The 25,306-nt window shown below is 41.2% G+C and overlaps 1 protein-coding gene across 2 annotated transcripts in view; it reads left to right on the top strand.

Annotated features, from left to right (window-relative positions):
- Window positions 1-163: 163 nt before the first annotated feature.
- Window positions 164-25,306, top strand: part of afap1l2 (actin filament associated protein 1-like 2) — a 162,098-nt gene continuing 136,955 nt past the window's right edge. For both annotated transcript variants that reach the window (XR_005476798.1, XM_038991642.1), the window contains exon 1: window positions 164-407. Coding sequence is in view for 1 of the 2 variants with exons in the window: in XM_038991642.1 (XP_038847570.1) it covers window positions 392-407 (16 nt within the window). In the remaining variant the exon portion in view is untranslated. The remainder of the gene's footprint in view (window positions 408-25,306) is intronic.

Below are 25,306 nucleotides of genomic sequence, written 5' to 3'. Positions count from 1 at the left end.
AGCCCTATACAAGAAACAGCCTACTGAACAATGGCACGAAAGGCTACCAATATCAGCTAATACCAGTAGAGGTCGATGTTTGAAAGCAACTCGGAATCGAAAGAACCGAACCCTGGGAACTCGCATTTTGCAGCACACGTTTCAAAAAAAGCATGTGATCAAAAGAAGCATCGGACATCATTGATCACGTGGCAGTCTTACTTTGAAACAAGCATCCGTACATTATATCGGATCAGTAGTTCTTTGAAAACGGCATCGGCGCTCAGGTATCTATCTATCAAGCGTCCCTTCACTAGCTGGTGTTGACATTCACTGACCGGCTACTACAGCCTGGGATTGTCTTCTCAGAGACGAAACAGTGACAACCGAGAGTCTTGGTCGTGCGTTGAGAATGGAAAAGCACAAAGGTATGGGCATAATGTATCTAAACTTCCAAAGTGAACTGAGAAAACAACGTGTGAGTCTGTGTTGTTTTTCTAAGCGCCTGGTCCTGTAACCTTCTGGTTCTTACTCAATATCTTGGATTGTGCAGTCGTTTTGCAGTGTAACGACAGTTAAGAGTGCAGTTTAACTGCAGTAGTATTCAGCAATTACTGCGTCCAAAATACCACAGTGGAGTGCAGTTACTGCACTTTTACTGTAGTTTCAAAACTGCAATCTTTTTTTTGTAAGGGCAGGAACGCAATCAGATTAGAATGAGATTCCCTTGGTCAGACAGTGTTAACCCACATGAAAAAATATTATAGTATTCACTATAATTCACAAAAAATAAACAATAGCGTGTAGTGTTTTTGCAGTAAAATACGCAAAAACACTACAGTGAACGCTATTGTTTATTTTTAGTATACTGTAGTATTTACAGTTAACTATAGTATAAATACTGTAGTAAACAAACTGTAGTAGTATATACTATAGTAATTCATGTAGTGTTTTTTCCGGATTGTAGTATACTGTAGTATTTACTGTAGTGTTTTTGCAGATTGTAGTAGTATACTGTAGTATTTACTGTAGTGTTTTTGCAGATTGTAGTAGTATACTGTAGTATTTACTGTAGTGTTTTTGCAGACTGTAGTAGCATACTGTAATGTTTTTGCAGACATCACTGTAGTACTTACTGTAGTGTTTTTGTTTTATTATCTTTGACATAGGAGTGGAGACTTTCTCCATGACAAAATCTACTGGAGAAATGCTAAAAGAGCAAATTGTCCATAACGGGTAGATAGGTCTAGGCTCTGAACCGATAATTCAGCACTTCTGCTATTTTCTATAACCTGTTGGGAAAACAAAATGGTCTATACATGTTATGTAGGTTTCTCACTTATGGGTGGCACACATTGGATATGGGGGAGGGGAATAGGCAGGGTACAGTATATGCAACTTAAATACTGTAGTATTTACTATAGTAAAAAAATGAGTGTTTTTGCATACTAGCGTTTTTGGAGACATTTGCAGATAATATTGTAATATTTACTAGTATTCTACTATAGTATTCTACAGTATACTACAAAATTATATAGCAAGTACTACATTTGATCGAGGTATACTACAGTGTGTAGTATAGTATTCTACAGTTTACTACATACTTCTATAGTAAGTACTGGACTATTCTATAGTAAACTGTTTTGACAGTAAATATATACTCTGTCCTGGCCTACTTCTGTTCTCTCTGCTTCCTCAGGGAGGAACAATGTATATGTTTCATCCCTCCATTCCCAACCCTCCATTAATGGTTTCTCTCTCGTAAATAAACACACGTTCATCCATAGCAGTCACTGGAGATGAATTCCAGTAGCAGCAATTGTTCTCCCAAGATTCCACAGATTCCTGCGGTTACTTTTCTCTCTGAGAATGTGTGCAGCGGTTAATGCTTTATTATTACTCACTGATAGACCCTGAGACGTGGGTGTTTATGGAATACATTACCACCTTGCCTATTATGACTGCATGTATTGCATTATAGACACAGATCAATAAAACACACGTGGCTTATAAGCTATCTACATTGGATTCTTTTTACTTCAGGACTGCAACCAAAGTAGAATGGTGCTTCATATATGGCTGTCATCATTATCGTTAAATTTAGCCCAGTGGGAAATGTTGATTTGAAACTCTTTTCATCAAATGGTTAATTTAGTGCCTCAGACCTAGGCTACAGGTGAAACAAAAGCGGTACTCATCGCGAGGTCCTAGATGCTGTGAAATCCCCTTGTGTATTATTCACATACCTCACTGTGTGGGAGGCATTGGCTTCAGAACAATGTAGTTGTGAGAGTTTTGACGCAGTTCTCTTTCACTTCATTATTTGTCTTCCTCTTGAGAAAACTGAACATCTATGCTATGTGATGTAAGCCAATGTAAGCAGGATTTATATACACTGCTCAAAAAAAATAAAGGGAACACTTAAACAACACAATGTAACTCCAAGTCAATCACACTTCTGTGAAATCAAACTGTCCACTTAGGAAGCAACACTGATTGACAATAAATTTCACATGCTGTTGTGCAAATGGAATAGACAAAAGGTGGAAATTATAGGCAATTAGCAAGACACCCCCAATAAAGGAGTGGTTCTGCAGGTGGTGACCACAGACCACTTCTCAGTTCCTATGCTTCCTGGCTGATGTTTTGGTCACTTTTGAATGCTGGCGGTGCTTTCACTCTAGTGGTAGCATGAGACGGAGTCTACAACCCACACAAGTGGCTCTGGTAGTGCAGCTCATCCAGGATGGCACATCAATGCGAGCTGTGGCAAGAAGGTTTGCTGTGTCTGTCAGCGTAGTGTCCAGAGCATGGAGGCGCTACCAGGAGACAGGCCAGTACTTCAGGAGACGTGGAGGAGGCCGTAGGAGGGCAACAACCCAGCAGCAGGACCGCTACCTCCGCCTTTGTGCAAGGAGGAGCACTGCCAGAGCCCAGTAAAATGACCTCCAGCAGGCCACAAATGTGCATGTGTCAGCATATGGTCTCACAAGGGGTCTGAGGATCTCATCTCGGTACCTAATGGCAGTCAGGCTACCTCTGGCGAGCACATGGAGGGCTGTGCGGCCCCACAAAGAAATGCCACCCCACACCATGACTGACCCACCGCCAAACCGGTCATGCTGGAGGATGTTGCAGGCAGCAGAACGTTCTCCACGGCGTCTCCAGACTCTGGCACGTCTGTCACATGTGCTCAGTGTGAACCTGCTTTCATCTGTGAAGAGCACAGGGCGCCAGTGGCGAATTTGCCAATCTTGGTGTTCTCTGGCAAATGCCAAACGTCCTGCACGGTGTTGGGCTGTAAGCACAACCCCCACCTGTGGACTTCGGGCCCTCATACCACCCTCATGGAGTCTGTTTCTGACCGTTTGAGCAGACACATGCACATTTGTGGCCTGCTGGAGGTCATTTTGCAGGGCTCTGGCAGTGGTCCTCCTTGCACAAAGGCAGAGGTAGCGGTCCTGCTGCTGGGTTGTTGCCCTCCTACGGCCTCCTCCACGTCTCCTGATGTACTGGCCTGTCTCCTGGTAGCGCCTCCATAGACTAGACTCCGTCTCATGCTACCACTAGAGTGAAAGCACCGCCAGCATTCAAAAGTGACCAAAACATCAGCCAGGAAGCATAGGAAGTGAGAAGTGGTCTGTGGTCACCACCTGCAGAACCACTCCTTTATTGGGGGTGTCTTGCTAATTGCCTATAATTTCCACCTTTTGTCTATTCCATTTGCACAACAGCATGTGAAATTTATTGTCAATTAGTGTTGCTTCCTAAGTGGAGTTTGATTTCACAGAAGTGTGATTGACTTGGAGTTACATTGTGTTGTTTAAGTGTTCCCTTTATTTTTTTGAGCAGTGTATATGCACGCAACCTACATGTCAAAGGCTGCATTTAGACAGGCAGCCCAATTCTGATATTTTATTTCCACCAATCACATCCAATCTTTTCACGTCAGATCTTTTTCAGAGCTGATCTGATTGGTCAAAAGAACAATTAGTGAAAAAGACTCACTCAACAAACAACTCATTCAACTAATCAAGGGCTTGGCAGTTAGTTGATTAATTGAATCTGGCATTTTAGTGCTCGGGTAGAACAAAAATATGCGAGAAAACCCTCTATTAGGGCATCTATGTTACCAGCTACGTCATCTTAAACCTCAAAGTTATTGGCTATGTTCAAGAGCATCAAAATTGTGATGTATCATGGGTAATTTGTTACTGACTGACTGACTGATCTACAAATAATATTGAGTAGTTATTTATGATGAAAGGTGATTTGGAGATCAGTCAGTCTCGACCCGCCTGTAAAGTCGGCTGCAATGTCGAACGTGCCCATTTACATCTGCGATTACCCACAATTCAATTACCCATGCATTTAGACCCAACATTTGAACACTGGATGGGCTTTGAACCTGTAACCTGCTTTTTTGGGTTTAAGGCTCAGTGGGTTTGCCTGGTGTTGGGATGTAGAGGAGGCTGGCTATAAGATGCAGGCCATTGGAACTGGCCCCTGCTACATTGGAAGTGTGTCAGGGGTTGTATTTTCTAACTGGGAGAGTGGTGCGTGGGTAATTCAGGAAGCCGAACAGGACTATAAAAATGATGAAAAGAAGGCTCTCTTCCTGCTCAGCAGCGGTGGGGCGTTGAGTTTCTTTGGGGGTTGTGTGTGTGCTGTGTTGCCCTGTGTGTTTCACACATTGAAACATGCTTTTGGGTGATTCCTTGTGTGTGTGTGTGTGTGTGTGTGTGTGTGTGTGTGTGTGTGTGTGTGTGTGTGTGTGTGTGTGTGTGTGTGTGTGTGTGTGTGTGTGTGTGTTCGCATGTAGCAAACATTTGTACATTCACTCTGCCAAAACAGTACACAGTTGCAGTCGCTCGCCCTTCTCAATAACTTCAAACAGTCTAACCAGGTCTTGTGTCGCCTAGGCTAGTGTGCGACTGGTGGAAACGTTGGTTTGACATAGGCTATCCAATCTCTGGGGTTAGTTAGGGACAGTCAATAAATTACACAATATAAATAGGAAAATATCTTCATGTTGCACATCTTTTAGTTGTCTCATTAAATGCTTTAAATATTTGTATATGAATTGTTATAGTTGGTTTGAAGTTTTTTGGCGCCATTGAGGCAATCTCCATTTTGGAGTAGTCAATTTTCTTTCTTTCTTTCTTTTGTTTCTTTCTTTCATTTGTTTACCTTTATTTAACAAGGAAATGCCCATTGAGACCCAGAGTCTATTTTTCAAGGGAAACCTGACCAAGGCAGCAGCAACAATCAATACATTACATAATTAAAACATACAACAATACAAAACAACATGATCCAGCCTAAAAATATAATTTACACTCCTCTGTAACAGAGTCTCCCATCAATATTTTAAATTATTCAGTGGCACTAACATATCTAGATGAAGCATGGATTGTAGACTATTCCATGCCTCTGGTGCACGAGAAGAGAAGGCAGTCTTGCCTAATCCTGTGAATGTCCTTGGGACTTTAAGTAGCAATCACCTAGCAGACTGGGTATGGCAACTGCTGGTTGTGAAGGAGACCAGACTACAAAGGTAAAGAGGGAGTTTACCCAAAAGGGCTTTGTAGATGAACACATACAAATGTATCTTTCTGTGCATATAAAGTGAGTTCCAACCTACCATTTGGTACAAGGTGCAATGGTGTGTGAGTGACTTGGCACTTGTAATAAAGCGCAAGGATGCATGATAAACAGAGTCCAGGCTCTGTAAGACAGAGGAGGCTGCATGCGTATACAACACGTCACCATAATCAATTACAGAGAGAAAAGTGGCCTGCACAAGCTTCTTTCTAGCTATAAGCGGGAAGCAAGCCTTATTACGGAAATAAAAACCCAATTTCAATTTAAGCTTCGTCACACGAGTATCCACATGAACTTTAAAGGACAACTTGTCATCCAACCAAATACCTAGGTATTTGTAGAATTACACTTTTTCAATGGATAAGCCACCAGATGTGACAATGCTAACCTTCTCTGGCAGAGTTCTAGCTGTGGTAAAGGTTATGAATTTTGTATTTTGTACATTCAAGACCAGTTTGAGACCATAAAGGGAGGCTTGCAGTGACTGAAAAGCAGTCTGGAGCTCTTCAACAGCCTGAACCAGAGAAGGAGCACATGAATATATGACTGTATCATCTGCATATAGATGTACATTTTCTGGTTGCATCCCATTTCCCAAATCATTAATAAAAATTTAGAACAACACTGGAGCTAAAATGGAACCCTGGGCCACACCTATATTAATCTCAAGAAAGCTAGACTTGTGATTGTCAGTATATACACATTGTGTTTTGTCAGAAAGATATTTCCTAAACCAATTTACTGCCCCTTCACTGAGACCAGAGTCTAGCTAGCAACAATTCATGGTCAACTGAATCAAAGGCCTTTGATAAATCCACAAACAGTTCAGCACAATGTTGCTTTTTATCAAGTGCATTAATAATGTCATTTTCCAATGCCATAGCTGCAGTTGTGGTGCTGTTCCCCGATCTAAAGCCAGACTGAAACCCGCTCAGTATGTTCTTTTCAATGAATACGTTTTGACTTCACTAGGGATTAATAGACTTTGGCCAGGATAGGGAGTTTGGCGATAGGTTATTAGCATCTGAGGGATCTCCTCCCTTTAGCAGTGGGAGGACATAAGCTGATTTCCAAATGCTGGGTATGGAATTGGTCAAGAGACTCAAGTTGAAAACGTGAGCCACAGGTTCAGTAATAATACCAGCTGCTATCTTTAAGAGGTAGGGGGTTCAGGTTGTCTGGACCTGCAGACTTTTTAGTGTCTATTGCCTTTAGTGCTTTATAGACCTCAGTTTAAGAAACAGGCTCAAAGTTAAATGGTTCACATGAGGGCCTATATCATAGTTGACAGTAACAGAGCTTACATTAGAGGCCTGGGCCCCACCATTATTAAAAACTGACCCAGCAGATATGAAGTGCTTATTAAAAACCCCTACAATATCGGCTTTATCTTTCACTTCATTAGAATCCATCATTAAATGGTCAGGAAGGCCAGAGAATACATTAGAACCTGATACTGATTTGATTAGCTTCCAGAACTTGGTAGGGTTGTTTAGGTTCTCTGTGACTGCATTTAAATAGTAATGTGATTTGGACTTCCTGATCAAACCTGTGCATTTGTTTCTTAGCGCTCTGACGGAGGCCCAGTCAACAGGAGCATTTCTATGTCTAGCTTGAGCCCAAGATATATTTCTCTTTCTAATTCATTCTGCCAAGTTATCTGAAAACCAGGGATTGTCCCTTCCACCGATTCTACATTTCTTCACAGGGGCATGCTTATCACAAATGGACACAAATTTCATATAAAAATAGTCCCAGGCAGTGTCAACATCGGGAATCAGACGTACTCTGTCAATATTATGGTACAGATCATGTAAGAATGCCTGCTCATCAAACTGTCTAAAAATCTATTTAAAAAATATAATGGGGTTTTGGTCATTTTTGTATTTCTAAGACAAGCAATTGCACAGTGATCACTGACATCATTACAGAATATCCCAGTCGATGTGTATTTGTGAGGGGTATTCATTAGAATAATGTCCAATAGAGTTGATTTGTTAGGTGCTCTGGGATTCGGTTTTGTCGGCGCATTAATTAATGAAGTGAGATTCAGAGAGTCACACAGTTTTTTTTAAAAAGAGTCCAATACAGATGTAAGCATGTCCCAGTTGAAATCTCCTAAAATAACGAATTCAGAGTCATTTAACTTGTGCAGGACATCAGAAGGAGAGTTTGGTGCGTCTCCCGATGCCGAGGGCGGTCTATAGCAGCCGACTACAGTGATGTGGGAGTCTATATATGTTCACTTTATTGGCTGACCTCTCCTGATGACCAGGTTGGACATGACTCCAACAGGGTCACTCTATGACCCAACCCCCAAGGGAGAAACTGTTAAGGGACCTTTCATTCAGTGACATTCAATTTTTTCTTATCATCTCGCAAATCTCCTTTTTGGACAAGACAGACTTTATGACCAAAATGATCCTATTTACACTTTGTAGTCAATTTTGACACTGTAAATGTTTCTCCTTTTCAACACCAATAGATATTAAAAAAATACTATGATCGTGTATATTCTTTAGTGTTAGGAAAGTATTTATGAGTAAAACTTTTTTTTTAAATAGTTTGGAGAGCTTTTACACACAAAATGAAACATAGTGGTTTGATTCATCCTGAAAATAGCCATATTTAATTGTTCAAGCTATGAAATATTGGAAAGTGAGAAAAGTGTACAGTAGGGGTTGAACAGATGTCCTTTAAATTTGTAGCTACTTTTTAAGTGAATACCTGCAGTCAACTTGCACAATACGTTAGGAGATAAAGCAGATTGCGTTCTTCATTTCAACTGTCACATTATTGTACATTATGAAGCTTACCGTAGTTCACCAGAACAGTTGAGCCCCATACAAATGTGTTTGATTGTAAATGTTCTATATCTATCTGTTGTGCAGCACATGAGGCGATGAAGTTGTATGTAATTCACAAGCAAATGTTTGCCGTCAGATATCTTATAATGTCTTTTTGTCAGAAGTCAAAGAGCTCTGGATGAGTTATCTGTACAGTTGCCGTTTTTTCCCTGTGCTTCCTACTGGTGTTTATTTCCTCATCCGTTCTTCTCCCCGCTGCTCCGTGTACACATGCTGCTCTTCCTTCAGAAAAGCATGCATCAAACTTTGATCATTTGCACAGTTTCTCTCATTCACTTTGGCTTGTAAATATCCACACTCACTGAACGTGACATTCAGTAGCTACTAGCTATGCTTGTATAACTTAAGGAGCTGGGTTTGCCTGTCTTTGCAATTCGTTTATTTTTGTTTTCGTTCGTTAGCATTTAGCTGACACGGTCTATGTGATTTCGCTATTATTTCGTGCTAATTTTGTTAGCATTCTGGTGCATTTTAGCACCCCTTTGTGTGCTATGCCGGTTTCCACTGGATATCATAAGGTGAATGCACCAATTTGTAAGTCACTCTGGATAAGAGCGTCTGCTAAATGACTTAAATGTTAAATGTGTGTAGATTGATGAGGGGAAAAAATGATTTAATCAATTTCAGAAAAAGGTTGTAACTTATTAACAAAATGTGGAAAAAGTCAAGCGGTCTGAATATCTTCCGAAGGCACTGTACAGTAGATGCATAATATACACTGTTAAGTCACAAAAAGGCCAACTTCAAATGACGACATTCATAGGCGGCGCATGAGTTTCAGGTTTGGGGAAGCAATTTTTTCCCTATAAAATAATACCTTTATGAATAAAGGATCTATCATCGCATTTGCAGACTAATGTACAGTAGAATAGGCTGCTATTCTTAATGTGATGAGTAGATTGCATAGTCATATTTTAGGCAAAAAATACAACTCAATCACTGTTTGCAAAACAGACAGTTCTGAACTATGCATGCCTAAGTGTATAGTGATATAGAGTAGGCCTAATGAGAGACATTTCTTCTCCTTTTTTTGCACAGGAAAAATTTGGCCTTTTCAAAGTATGTGTGTTGCAAAAACTGATATTTCGCCGTGGTACCGGTGCCTTCTTAAATTACTACTTTACAACACCGACCTCTACTGGACACCTTACTTACAAATACAGTTAGGATTTTGTACAGACTTTCATCTGATATGAGGCTTTGCAGGCAGAGGTCATGAATCCCGTTTAAAGCATAATATTTAGAAAATGGTTTTATGTAAAACCACACTTTCTGCAATGTTGTTCAAATAATTTGTTTTATTAAGTATAGTATAAGCTTCTGTCTTAAGTATCCTAACTAATGTCATAGATTTAGTAGGAGCGTCTAATTTTTCAGTTTCTAATTTATAGGCAAAAAAGTGAAGCATGATGTAAGATGCAAACCTGGTATTCCAACTGATTATAGGCTACTAAAGCTGACAACTTACCACTGCGCCACGGAGTCTTGATAGAAACAGTAGAGAAAAAAACTTGTCTATATAATAACCACATGTTGCTATTCATTGCTGGACAGCAGTCATTGATGTGCATTGTGAACAGATAATTAATCTCAGAGCAATGCCTTCAGAAAGCCTTGGTTTCCCATCAATACAAATTAGTAGCCTACTCTGCAGACACTGATGAATAGATCAGTAAAATTGACCTTGTCTTGAATGCAACCTTCTAATCTAGGACTACGAAAAGGGGACACAAATTGTACAATATACAGCTGAAGTCGGAAGTTTACATACACCTTAGCCAAATACATTTGAACTCAGTTTTTCACAGTTCCTGACATTTAATCCTAGTAAAAATTCCCTATTTTAGGTCAGTTAGGATCACCACTTTATTTGAAGAATGTGAAATGTCAGAATAATAGTAGAGAGAATGATTTATTTAAGCTTTTATTTCTTTCATCACATTCCCAGTGGGTCAGAAGTTTACATACACTCAATTAGTATTTGGTAGCATTGCCTTTAAATTGTTTAACTTGGGTCAAACGTTTCGGGTAGCCTTCCACAAGCTTCCCACAATAAGTTGGGTGAATTTTGGCCCATTCTTCCTGACAGAGCTGGTGTAACTGAGTCAGGTTTGTAGGCCTCCTTGCTCTCACACGCTTTTTCAATTCTGCTCACAAATGTTCTATGGGATTGAGGTAAGGGCTTTGTGATGGCCACTCCAAGACCTTGACTTTGTTGTCCTTAAGCCATTTTGCCACAACTTTGGAAGTATGCTTGGGGTCATTGTCCATTTGGCAGACCCATTTGCGACCAAGCTTTAACTTCCTGACTGATGTCTTGAGATGTTGCTTCAATATATCCACATAATTTTCCTATCTCATGATGCCATCTATTTTGTGAAGTGCACCAGTCCCTCCTGCAGCAAAGCACCCCCACAACATGATGCTGCCACCCCCGTGCTTCACGGTTGGGATGGTGTTCTTCAGCTTGCAAGCATCCCCCGTTTTTCTCCAACCATAATGATGGTCATTATGGCCAACAGTTCTATTTTTATTTCATCAGACCAGATGACATTTCTCCAAAAAGTACGATATTTGTCCCCATGTGCAGTTGCAAATCGTAGTCTGGCTTTTTTATGGTGGTTTTGAAGCAGTGGCTTCTACCTTGCTGAGCAGCATTTCAGGTTATGTCGATATAGGACTCGTTTTACTGTGGATATAGATACTTTTGTACCTGTTTCCTCCAGCATCTTCAAAGGTTCTTTGCTGTTGTTCTGGGATTGATTTGCACTTTTTGCACCAAAGTATGTTCATCTCTAGGAGACAGAACGCGTCTCCTTCCTGAGCGGTATGAAGGCTGCGTGGTCCCATGGTGTTTATACTTGCGTACTATTGTTTGTACAGATGCACGTGGTACCTTTAGGCGGTTGGAAGTTTCTCCCAAGGATGCCAGAGCCAGACTTGTGGAGGTCTTGGCTGATTTCTTTTGATTTCCCCATGATGTCAAGCAAAGAGGCACTGAGTTTGAAGGTATGCCTTGAAATACATCCACATGTACACCTCCAATTGACTCAAATGATGTAAATTAGCCTATCAGAAGCTTCTAAAGCCATGACATCATTTTCTGGAATTTTCCAAGCTGTTAAAAGGCACAGTCAACTTAGTGTATGTAATCTTCTGACCCACTGGAATTGTGATACAGTGAATTATAATTGAAATAATCTGACGATAAACAATTGTTGAAAAAATTATTTGTGTCATGCACACAGTAGATGTCAGTAGAAGATAGAAGACAGTAGAAGAAATTTGTGGAGTGGTTGAAAAACCATAATGATAATGACTCCAACCTAAGTGTATGTAAACTTCCCGACTTCAACTGTAACATCCATCTAGCCTGGAAGAAATTATTGTTCCAAAAAAACTTTTCAGTTGTACTGATCCAATGATAAAGACTAGAGGTCGACCGATTATGATTTTTCACCGCTGATACCGATACCGATTATTGGAGGACCAAAAAAGCCGATACCGATTAATCGGCCTATTTTTATATATATATATTTGTAATAATGACAATTACAACAATACTGAATGAACACTTTTATTTTAACTTAATATAATACATCAATAAGATCAATTTAGTCAAAAAACAATTGGGTTTAAATAATGCAAAAACAAAGTGTTGGAGAAGAAAGTAAAAGTGCAATATTTGCCATGTAAAAAAGCTAACGTTTAGGTTCCCTGCTCAGAACATGAGAACATATGAAAGCTGGTGGTTCCTTTTGACATGAGTCTTCAATATTCCCAGGTAAGAAGTTTTAGGTTGTAGTTATTATAGGAATTATAGAACTATTTCACTCTATACCATTTGTATTTCATATGCCTTTGACTATTGGATGTTCTTATAGGCACTATAGTATTGCCAACCTAATCTCAGGAGTTGATAGGCTTGAAGTCATAAACAGCGCAATGCTTGAAGGACAGCGAAGAGCTGCTGGCAAATGCAGGAAAGTGCTGTTTGAATGAATGCTTATGAGCCTGCTGCTGCCTACCACCGCTCAGTCAGACTGCTCTATGAAATATCAAATCATAGACTTAATTATAAAATAATAACACACAGAAATACGAGTCTTAGGCCATTAATATGGTCATATCTGGAAACAAAACGTTTATTCTTTCAATGAAATACGGAACCGTTCCGTTTTTTTATCGTAACGGGTGGCATCCCTAAGTCTAAATATTGCTGTTACATTGCACAACCTTCAATGTTATGTCATAATTATGTACAATTCTGGCAACTTAATTACGGTCTTTGTTAGGAAGAAATGGTCTTCACACAGTTCGCAATGAGCCAGGCAGCCCAAACTGCTGCATATACCCTGACTCTGCTTGCACAGAACGCAATATGACACAATTTACCTAGTTAAAAGCAATTCATGTTAGCAGGCAATATTAACTAAATATGCAGATTTAAAAATATATACTTGTGTATTGATTTTAAGAAAGGCATTGATGTTTATGGTTAGGTACACATTGGTGCAATGACCGTGCTTTTTTTGCGAATGCGCTTGTTGAATCATCACCCGTTTGCCAAAGTAGGCTGTGATTCGATGATAAATTAACAGGCACCGCATCGATTATATGCAACGCAGGACAAGCTAGATAAACTAGTAATATCATCAACCATGTGTAGTTAACTGGTGATTATGTTAAGATTGATTGTTTTTTATAAGATGAGTTTAATACTAGCTAGCAATTTACCTTGGCTCCTTGCTGCACTTGCGTAACAGGTAGTCAGCCTGCCACGCAGTCTCCTCGTGGAGTGCAATGTAATCGGCCATAATCGGTGTCCAAAAATACAGATTGTTATGAAAACTTGAAATCGGTCCTAATTAAATCGGCCATTCCGATTAATCAGTCGACCTCTAATAAAGATTATGCTTGCACTCACTGGGGATAAGGCTGATGCTCTCCGCTGGTGCCAATAAGATTTTTGATTACTAGAGACAGATTGAGTATTTTCTTTGTCTTCTCTTCTAAACTACGTTTTTCCCACGATTCTATTTTTGACATATTGAGATAGGCGTAGGCCTATTTAACTTTTCACTGACCGTGGGAACTCATCAATCAGCTATTTGGTAGGCTATTTGCAGCGCGCATTGCCCAAATTGTGTGCTTATTTATTTATATCTAGGCACAAGTAATTATATAGCAAATTTAATTCAATTTACTTTAGGAGAAGCTTATTTTTCCCTAGCATATTGTACGCGCCTCCTATGCCTCGCCGCCTATGCCGACTTCAATGTCAAAGTAACCGGTGCATAAAACAGCTGGTTGCAAGGCTTAAAAGGCTGAGTTCAAATGCCTGCATCAAATTCAAAGCAATCAGCGCACTGTCTGTTCTCTCTAAGAGAAAGATGCGCAGGCTGGCAGCTTCTCTCCAAGCGATGCTCCACATGGTCCTAAATGCTAAACAGACGTTGCATTATAATCGGGATTGGAATACCCTACTATTACATTTTTGGTTTTGAACTAGGCCATACTCTGCAATATCCAACTGATGCCCCTGGTTTCTCCATCTCACCAGGCTTCATAAGCTTGTAAAACTATTATTTGTCTTGCTGTGTATGCTGTGCAGTGTGTAACTGTGGTTTAGAGATGTCTAAACCACAGTTACACATTGCACAGCATATACAGCAAGATAATGGTCATACCATGTAAAAAAAAAAAAAAAAGACTATGGTAAAAATACTATAGTATTCACTGTAACATTTTGCTCACTTTACTGTAATATTCACTGTAGTGTTTTTGCAGATATGACTGTAGTATACTGTAGTATTTACAGTTTACTATGGTTAAAAAAAATACATAGTATAGTAGTATTTATTGTTATATTTATTGTTATAGTTAGTGTTTTTGTTTGATTATCTTTGACATAGAAGTGGGGGCTTTCTCCTTGTGGAAGCCTACTGGACAAAAAGAGCATGTTTTCCATAAACTGTAGGTAGGTAGGTAGGTAGGTAGGTAGGTAGGTAGGTAGGTAGGTAGGTAGGTAGGTAGGTAGGTAGGTAGGTAGGTAGGTAGGTAGGTAGGTAGGTAGGTAGGTAGGTAGGTAGGTAGGTAGGTAGGTAGGTAGGTAGGTAGGTAGGTAGGTAGGTAGGTAGGTAGGTAGGTAGGTAGGTAGGTAGGTAGGTAGGTAGGTAGGTAGGTAGGTAGGTAGGTAGGTAGGTAGGTAGGTAGGTAGGTAGGTAGGTAGGTAGGTAGGTAGGTAGGTAGGTAGGTAGGTAGGTAGGTAGGTAGGTAGGTAGGTAGGTAGGTAGGTAGGTAGGTAGGTAGGTAGGTAGGTAGGTAGGTAGGTAGGTAGGTAGGTAGGTAGGTAGGTAGGTAGGTAGGTAGGTAGGTAGGTAGGTAGGTAGGTAGGTAGGTAGGTAGGTAGGTAGGTAGGTAGGTAGGTAGGTAGGTAGGTAGGTAGGTAGGTAGGTAGGTAGGTAGGTAGGTAGGTAGGTAGGTAGGTAGGTAGGTAGGTAGGTAGGTAGGTAGGTAGGTAGGTAGGTAGGTAGGTAGGTAGGTAGGTAGGTAGGTAGGTAGGTAGGTAGGTAGGTTTGGTTGGTTGGTTGGTTGGTTGGTTGGTTGGTTGGTTGGTTGGTTGGTTCTGAGTGGATAGTTCAGAGCTTCAGCTCGTTTCTATAACCTGTAGGGGAAATAATATATGGTCTATACTTGGCATGCAGGTTTCTCAATTATGGGTAGCAAAAAAGGGGCTGATTCAAATTATCAACTCATCATGAGGCTTTGATGATTTGAATCAGGTGTGTAGTGCTAGAGCAAAAACAAAAATGTGCAGCCCTTTGGGTTCCTATGACCAGGATTGAGAACCAGTGGGGTAGGGGAATGGGCAGAGTGTATGCAAATTAAGTCATGTAGTAGTATTACTATTTTTAAAACACTTTTGTGTTATTGCGGACATCACAGTAGTGTTTTGTACAGTGTTTCTTTTCCGGATAATACTGTAGTATTTAATATAGTATTCTACAGTATACTGCAAAATTCTATAGTAAGTAATACACATGATAAAGGAATACTGCAGTATGTAGTATAGTTGTCTACAGTATACTACAGTTTACAACAGAGTTCAGTAGCAAGTACTGTAGTATTCTATAGTAAACTGTAGTATTTTTTCATGTAGGTAGGTCAGATGTGTAGGCCTACAAATGTTTTGTGTGTTTGTCATTTTTGCTCACTCACATTTGCGTATGTGTGCCTGCATGCATGCTGTAGTATAAGCTGTGAGACTGTATCCTACTTCAACTCACAAACAGACAAACTACACATACATAACCATATCTATTTGACTTGCATGAAAGACGGATACATTACTCATGTCATCGTGTCCCTTCACACTCATGATTGTGGTCAGAGGCTGCCTTAAGGCCCTATGCCATGAGGAGTTTTGTTTTTGTAAGATAAGGCCGGGAAGAAGGGAGCGAGGGAGAGATAGAGGCATAGCAGGATGCTTGAAAGAGGTGCCATCGGGTACAGTCAGCTTAATTGAATCAACAGTATGGGGGTGACATATTTTTCACCACTGTGTAGATCTGTTTGTTGGAAGAACTACATCAGTGGCATAGAACTGTGAATCGGTCATTGAGATGCAATGGCTCTACGTTCTGGGGCTCTGCTGTCCACTTCCTTTTTAACATTTGGGCAATTCCATGACAGGGTGCCCCAAATATATTTATGATGTTTTGGATCTTCCTGAAATGAAATCCATAAAATGGTACTTTGAGGGAAGGATGTTTGGCATATCTTTTGAAATATGCATCCAAAATAATTATTGAGAACTACAACGAAGATTCTGTAGATGCTACAAAGCCAGTGCTCTAAAATATGAATAGTGTTTAGAAAGGAGAATACACCTGATTTATTATGTAAATATCTCAAAAGTAACCTCTTTGATTTTGTTAACTTTTAGACATATTGTTTTAAACAGTAAACTCTACAAGTACATCAAATTGGGTCTCTGCTATTTTTGAAGTTATAATTCATTTTTATGAGCACCACCAACACAGTGAATGGGAAAATGGATTCAAAGGGGACTCCCTCTGCTGGTGATTTGCTGAATGCGCAATCCTAAAGGAGGGCTTTGATTGGATAATAGCCTATAAAGTCAATTTATAAAATGGGTCATATCTTCAAAGTACCAGAGAGCCCAATTCCGGAAGATCTAAAACAACAAAATGGAATTGCACCATGATATTTGTGTCTCACGTATGCATAGCACAGTTCAAATTTGATGTGACTAGTTGATTTTTATGTTCTAGAACCCTGTGTGTTACTAATTTAGGCTTAACAAAGTTGATTTATTGTTTAATGGATGACCCGCTTCACATTTCTACCCCCCTCTTTTTTAAATAATTGTTTTATTCACATGAATCTATTCTTTTAAACAATTATTTTTGACAAAATGAACGATTCACTTTTCCATTGTAGTAGTTGGGATTCAGTTCAATTGCGGTGAATCGAATCATGTGAATCAAAATAATAATTTGTGAATCGCGAACAGCAATTTTTGGAATAAATATTAGCTGTAGTCTTCCTTTTGGATTATGTAGCTGGAAAACTTGTTTTGTAGATACCTGAAGTTGATTTGGGCATTCAATTTATGGGACATTGCAACTCGAGATGAAAGTCAACCTGCAAAGTAAACACTTCTAAGGTAAGATAAATATGACTAAACTAGGAAAAGGTAAATTTCCTGAAGAAAATGTGTGTGCTTTCTTCAGCTGTCTAAAAATATTTGTATGGTAGTAGGAGATGTGTTAAACGCCCACACCAGTAGAAATTATATTTTTCTAGCTGATGGTCTGAGCTTACCCATGATGTTGCACAACAATTTACATAAATTTGTCATCGTTTTAGTCAAAGTATGATTTGTAGTGACAAATTCGAACTGCCCATTGTGCAAATCTGTGTGAATGCGGTGTCGTTCCCTATGATATGATGTACAAATTATTTTCACCCTACATTTTGTTTCAGGGCAGGGTTTTATTTGAATGTTACCACCCACCAGCATGGCATTGTTTATTAATCAGAAACAGCTGCAAAGTTATTCCTCTTTGCGACTGTGATGAGCCAAACAGCCTTGTGTCCACTTGGCCGCCTGAGCCATGGAGCAAATTAAAATAGTAGGTGCCAGACATTTTTCGTAATCCATTGGATAATTTGTACATTTTCACTTATTTTTTAGCTAGTCTGTATAAAAAGAAAATATCTGAACATTTTAATTGCGTGGTATGATAGCATTTTGCAAACCCGCTCCCTCCGTCACCCCAAGATGAATGGTTTTGACCACTAAAGTTTCGCTTCACTGCTTTGATTGGTGTAATGTTGGCTAGAAACCAAAAGTGTCTATTCAGATAATGAAAAGGCACCCATGAAGGAAAATTCAAGGAACTTGTCATTTGCAGCATGCATTATCATGAGAAAAGTCATTGTAGCCTATCATTTCACTTCCCCTGTGAGAACCATCAGCACGGGCTGACTTGTACCGCAGCTGAAGCCTGCCAGCAGCCTACCTACCAAAGGTTGCACCGTGTCCATTACAATAAAAAAAAATAGATATTAGCTATCTTTCAATAGTTATCCATATTACCGGCGCTTAATCTTATTCTTTCTAACTATTTCTATGGCGTATTTGCGGACACAATTTATGGAAGATGCCAAAACTATGAAGATAACAATAGATGGCTAAGTCAAAGCCAGGCCATTGGTTTCCATCTATGGTGAAGTTTTCCCTAAATCAATGCTTATGACAAATCTAGCTCCAGAACCAGCCATAGAGCCAGCTGGCTAATCTTTTGAATACGGTATAGTAAAAAAAACCCAGCAACAACAGATAAGGTTAGCAAGATACTGTAGCTAGCTAGCTAGATACATTTAGCATGCTAGCTAGCTACGCTGACAGTGCCATATTTGTTGATATTTATCAACTCCGCGTGGAAATTCCCACACCCAATTCATGAATGTGTATAAGTAGCCTTCGTCATTCTTCAGAGGTGGAACCTAAACGTGCATTTCCTCTCCAGGACAGGAAATGACGTTGAAATGGTGGCAGCAACTTCCTCGGGGAGAGTCCTTCTAGGGCTGTTGTTGTGACTGTATTACCGCCACAACTGCAGTCATGAGTCATGACCGCAGTAAAATTCTGTTGAGTCACGGTAATCTCCTGTTATGCACTCTGGACAAGCTGTGGTAGTAACCAACTTGCTAACTACCATCAGGTCCTAATGGCCTCGGACTCAGGGCTCTATTGTCCCTAACAGACTCAGGCCACAGAAGCTCACAGAACGGGACCGCCGAGTGATGAAGCATGTAGTGCGTAAAAATTGTCTGTCCTTGGTTGCAACACTCACTACCAAGTTCCAAACTGTCTCTGGAAGCCATGGCAGCACAAGAATTGTTCGTCGGAAGCTTCATGAATTCGGTTTCCATGGCCGAGCAGCCGTACACAAGCCTAAGATCACCATGCGCAATGCCAACGTCGGCTGGAGTGGTGTAAAGCTCGCCGCCATTGGACTATGGAACAGTGGAAATGCGTACTCTGGAGTGATGAATCACGCTTCACCATCTGGCATTCTTACGGACGAATCTGGGTTTGGCGGATGCCGGGAGAACCTGCCCGAATGCATAGTGCCAACTGTAAAATGTAATGTAGGAGGAATAATGGTCTGGGGCTGTTTTTCATGGTTCAGGCTAGGCCCCTTAGTTCCCGAAAAGGAAATCTTAACACTACAGCATACAATGACTTTCTAGACGATTCTGTGCTTCCAACTTTGTGGCAACAGTTTTGGGAAGGCCCTTTCCTGTTTCAGCATGACAATGCCCCCTGTGCACAAAGTGAGATCCATACAGAAATGGTTTGTCGAGATCGGAGTGGAAGAACTTGACTGGCCTGCACAAAGCCCTGACTTCAACCCCATCGAACACCTTTGGGATGAATTGGAACGCTGACTTCGAGCCAGTTCTAATCGCCCAACATCAGTGCCCGACTTCACTAATGCTGTCATGGCTGAATGGATGCAAGTCCCCGCAGCAATGTTTCAACATCTATTGGAAAGCCTTCCCAGAAGAGTGGAGGCTGTTATAGCAGCAAAAGGGGGGACCAACTCCATATTAAGGCCCATGATTTTGGAATGAGATGTTCAACGAGCAGGTGTCCACATACTTTTGGTCATGTAGTGTATCTCATCACCATGCGTTTCCATCTCCTCCCTTCTCTCCTTTATTCCATTCTTGAGCACGTAGATGGGCTGGCAACAGTTTTGTGAAATGTTTCGTTGCGAAAACAAGTTACTATCGATGTTCCCGAACAGATTTCACTTTGTTTCCCAAATGAAGCACTGTGTTACGGCTGTCGAAGTCGTTCTCCTCCTCAGACGAGGAGGAGCATGGATCAGACCAACACGCAGAGTGGAAAGTGGTCATATTTTAATTAACGTAAACTGAACACTTACACATACAAAAACAACAAACGTGACAAAACCGAAAACAGTCCCGTGTGGCACGAACACTGACACGAGATACAAACACCCACAAAACACACGTGAATCCCAGGCTGCCTAAGTATGATTCTCAATCAGGGACAATGATTGACAGCTGTCTCTGATTGAGAATCATACCCGGCCGAACACAGAAAATAACACATCGACAACCCACCCCAACTCACGCCCTGACCAACTAAATAAATACAAGAAAAAGGAAAAACAGGTCAGGAACGTGACACACTGGGTGGCTGCAAGACCAAGGTTGGGGAGCCCATGGCATACAGAGTTTGGTCAGAATATCACCTTTTGGGCAGCTCCTGAAACATTTGTTGATGCTTTGAGTGAAATCAGTTATACATAATTATATTTATTTCTCAGTTACTCATAATAAGCACTTGCTCTGCTATATATTTGAAGTAGCCTTCAAACAGACCGGCGGGATAGCGCTCGTCCTCTATTCGCTATTGGAGTCTTCCCCTCCTTGGCGACCAGATACAGCTTTGCCTCCCTGGATCCAGAGGTTCCGGAACCGTCTTCCCTGGGAGATTCCGATTAGAGATCGGATTCGGAGGTACCTGGGCCTTCGTCCTCTGTTCTGTCTCCCTCTCCGGTGGCTTTTACATCGTGTTCAGATCCTTAGAGCTCCCACCCTCATCAGACCGTGAGGCTGCCTGAGACTCCAGCTCATTCATCATCCACGATGGATACTACAGCTGGCTCGGGTCCATCAGGCCCCACCGTCCTTCAGTCCTCGAGGGGTTTGCGAAAACCACTCGAGGCAAAAGAACGGCTGGACCTCCTTAGCCATTGCACCAGCTGTCGTTATCGGCATTTCTATTGTAAGAAACATCTTACAATGTCAAACGACATCAGGAGGGCTAGCTGGGAACTTCTGAAAATAGATTTTAAAGAACTGATTCTAGCACTGAAAGATTCCAAAAAGTGGGCAATTATTTAATGTCCGGAACCATCGTTGGGCTGCGGATGTGAAAGATTCAGCAGGTAACAGGCATTACACACCTGGCTAAAATATTACTGTACCTCTGTTGGAATCACTTTTATAGATAATTTCGATACCTTCTGGAAACAGAAATGACGGAGTCCATACAAATCATCGTGGCTCCTGCGTTTAGACAATGACTTATCAACAGCTCAGTTAATCCCTACCATTGTGTCGCTGAGTTGTGAATGTACATTATCCTAGGGGCATTGGCAGACACAAAGTAAGTAAGTAACTTAATGTATGTCCACTAACTGCCCTGAATGCCTCTGTTGATCCTACAGTATAACTCTGTGAACCAGAGTTATACTGTTAGCACTAAGGCGGTGTGCCCTAGTAGGTAGTGTCACGCTCGTTGATGGAAGAATCAGACCAAGGTGCAGCGTAGTAAGCGTACATCATTTATTTTGATGAACACGAAAAAACAGTAAACTAGAACCGAACGTGAAGCTACATGTAGTGCAGAAAGCAACTACACACAAACAGGATCCCACAAACTAAAGGTGGAAAAAGGCTGCCTAAGTATGATCCCCAATCAGAGACAACGATAACGCTGCCTCTGATTGGGAACCATACCCGGCCAACAAAGTAATAGAAAAACTAGAATTCCCACCCTAATCACACCCCGACCTAACCAAATAGAGAAATATAAAGGCTCTCTAAGGTCAGGGCGTGACAGGAAGTCCCTTGTGTGCAGCTCACCCTGCAGCTCAAATATAAATAACATGAACACGTCTACTTCTGATAAGCTTAACAGTAAAGCAATAAAAACAACCACGCATCCCAGAAAAGTGCCAAAAAATGTGTCACATTAACATATGTAGCCTAAGAAACAAGGTTTGTGAAGTCAACTTCCTAGTAACAGATGACATTAATACCTCAAAAATCACTTAGATAATACCTTTGATGATACAGTAGTAGCAATACATGGTTATAACGTCTACAGAAATGGCAGAAATGCTAATAGGGGCAGTGTTGCGGTCTATATTCAAATCACATGCGCCGAATACAACAGGTGTAGACCTTACCATGAAATGCTTACTTATAAGCCCTTAACCAGCAATGACGTTTTAAGAAGTTTCTTCTTAAAACGTCATTGCTAAATAAATGAAAATTAAAAAAATTACAATAAAATAACAATAATGAGGCTGTAAATATATATATATATATTTTTTAGTTAACCTTTATTTAACTAGGCAAGTCAGTTAAGAACAAATTCTTATTTACAATGACGGCCTACCCTGGCCAAACCTGGACGACGCTGGGACGATTGTACACCGCCCTATGGGACTCCCAATCACAGCCAGATGTGATACAGCCTGGATTCGAACCAGGGACTATAGTGATGCCTCTTGCACTGAGATGCAGTACCTTGGACCACTGGGCCACTCGTGAGCCCACAGGGGGTAACGTTACCGAGACAATGTGCGGAGGTACAGGTTAGTCGAGGTAATTTGTACATGTAGGTAGGGATAAAGTGACTGTGCAATGATAATAAACAGCGAGTAGCAGCAGTGTAAAAACAAAGGGGGGTGGTTGTCAATGCAGATTCTCTGGGTGGCCATTTGATTAATTGTTCAGCAGTTTTATGGCTTGGGGGTAGAAGCTGTTAAGGAGCCTTTTGTAACTAGACTTGGCGATCCAGTACCACTTGCCGTGTGGTATCAGAGAGAACAGTCTATGACTTGGGTGACTGGAGTCTTTGACAATTTTTTGGGGCCTGGATGACAGGAAGCGTTGCCCCCGTGATGTACTGGGCTATCTGCACTACCCCCGTGATGTACTGGGCTGTCTGCACTACTACAACTTTCTTGGTGTGTTTAGACCAGGATAGTTTGTTGGTGATATGGACACCAAGAAACTTGAAACTCTCGACCCGCTCCAGTACAGCCCCGTCGATGTGAATGGGGGCATGTTTGGCCCTCCTTTTCCTGTAGTCCACGATGATCTCCTTTGTCTTGCTCACATTGAGGGAGAGGTTGTTGTCCTGGCACCACACTCATTTCTCTGACCTCCTGTCTCATCGTTGTTGGTGATCAGGCCTACCAATGTTGTGTTGTCAGGAAACTTAATAATGGTGACGTGCCTGGCCATGCAGTCGTGGGTGAACAGGGAGTACAGGAGGGGACTAAGCACACACCCCTGAGAGGTCCCCGTGTTGAGGATCAGTGTGGCAGATATGTTGTTGCCTACCCTTACCACTTGGGTGCGGCCCGTCAGGAAGTCCAGGATCCAGTTGCAGGGGGAGGTGTTTAGTCCCAGGGTCCTTAGCTTAGTGATGAGCTTTGTGAGCATTATGTTGTTGAATGCTGACCTGTAGTCAATCAATAGCATTCTCACATAGGTGTTCCTTTTGTCCAGGTGGGAAAAGGAAGTGTGGAGAGCAATAGAGATTGCATCATCTGTGGATCTGTTTGGGCAGAATGCAAATTGGAGTGGGTCTAGGGTTTCTGGGATAATGGTGTTGATGTGAGCCATGACCAGCCTTTCAAAGCACTTCATGACAATCGACGTGAGTGCTATGGGGCGGTAGTCATTTAGGCACGTTACCTTTGCTTTCTTGGGCACAGGCACTATGGTGGTCTGCTTGAAACATGTAGATATTACAGACTGGGTCAGGGAGAGGTTGAAAATGTCAGTGAAGACACTTGCCAGTTGGTCCGCACATGCTCTGAGTACACGTCCTGGTAATCATTCTGGCCCCGCGGTCTTGTGAATTTTGACTTGTTTAAATGTCTTGCTCACATTGGCTACCACAGAGCGTGGTCAGTCGTCCGAAACAGTTGGTGCTCTCATGCATGCTTCAGTGTTGCTTGCCTCGAAGCGAGCATAAAATGCATTTAGCTCGTCTGGTAGACTTGCGTCACTGGGCATCTCGCGGCTGGGTTTCCCTTTTTAGTCCATAATAGTTTGCAAGCCCTGCCACATCCAACGACCATCAGAGCCGGTGTAGTAGGATTCAGTCTTAGTCTTGTATTGACGCTTTGCCTGTTTGATGGTTCGTCTGAGGGCAAGGCGGGATTTCTTATAAGAGTCCGGGTTAGTGTCCCGCTCCTTAAAACGCAGCAGTTCTAGCCTTTAGCTCGGTGCGGATGTTGCCTGTAATCCATGGCCTCTGGTTGGGATATGTACGTACGTACGTTCACTGTGTGGACGACGTCGTTGATGCTCTTATTGGAGAAGCCGGTGACTGAGGTGGTATACTCCTCAATGCCATTGGATGAATCCCGGAACATATTTGAGTCTGTGCTAGCAAAACAGTTCTGTAGCGTAGCATCTGCATCATCTGACCACTTCCGTATTTAGCGAGACACTGGTATTTCGTGCTTTAGTTTTTTTCTGTAAACAGGAATCAGGAGGACTTAATTATGGTAAGAATTTCCAAATGGAAGGCGAGGGAGAGCTTTGTACGTGTCTCTGTGTGTGGAGTAAAGGTGGTCTAGAGTTTTTTTTCTCTGGTTGCACATGCTGGTAGAAATGCTGGTAGAAATGAGGTAAAACTGATTTAAGTTTTTCTGCATTAAAGTCCCTGGCAATTTCTCGCATGGAATAGCCTTCATTACTCAGAACAAGAATAGACTGACGAGTTTCAGAAGAAAGGTGTTTGTTTCTGGCCATTTTGAGTCTGTAATCGAACCCACAAATGCTGATGCTCCAGATACTCAACTAGTCTAAAGAAGGCCAGTGTTATGGCTTCTTTAATCAGGACAACAGTTTTCAGCTGTGCTAACATAATTGCAAAAGGGCTTTCTAATGATCAATTAATTTGCCTTTTAAAATTATAAACTTGGATTAGCTAACACAACCTGCCATTGGAACACAGGAGTGATGGTTGCTGATAATAGGCCTCTGTACGCCTGTGTAGATATTTCATACAAAATCTGCCATTTCCAGCTTCAATTGTCATTTACAACATTAACAATGTCTACACTGTATTTCTGATACATTTTTATTTTAATGGACATTTTTTTAAATTTACTTTCAAAAACAAGGACATTTCTAAGTGACCCCAAACTTTTGAACGGTAGTGTATTTCCTTCTTTTATTTATGTGAGTGACGGGGTTTGGGCCTTGTCTGGGAGCATTAAAGAAAAAATCTTTGTCCAGTTCGAGATGAGTAATCGCTGTTCTGATATCCAGAAGCTCTTCTCCGTCATAAGAGACGGTGGCATGAACATTATTGTCACGCCCTGACCTTAGAGATCCTTTTTATGTCTCTATTTGGTTTGGTCAGGGTGTGATTTGGGGTGGGTATTCTATGTTCTATTATTTGTATTTCTATGTTTTGGCCGGGTAGGGTTCTCAATCAGGGACAGCTGTCTATCGTTGTCTCTGAT

This window comes from Salvelinus namaycush, chromosome 4 (genome assembly GCF_016432855.1).
Source record: "Salvelinus namaycush isolate Seneca chromosome 4, SaNama_1.0, whole genome shotgun sequence".
In the NCBI taxonomy this organism is placed as follows: Eukaryota; Metazoa; Chordata; class Actinopteri; order Salmoniformes; family Salmonidae; genus Salvelinus; species Salvelinus namaycush.
Note: the sequence above shows the minus strand (reverse complement) of the source record. Positions and strands in the feature narration are given on the sequence as shown.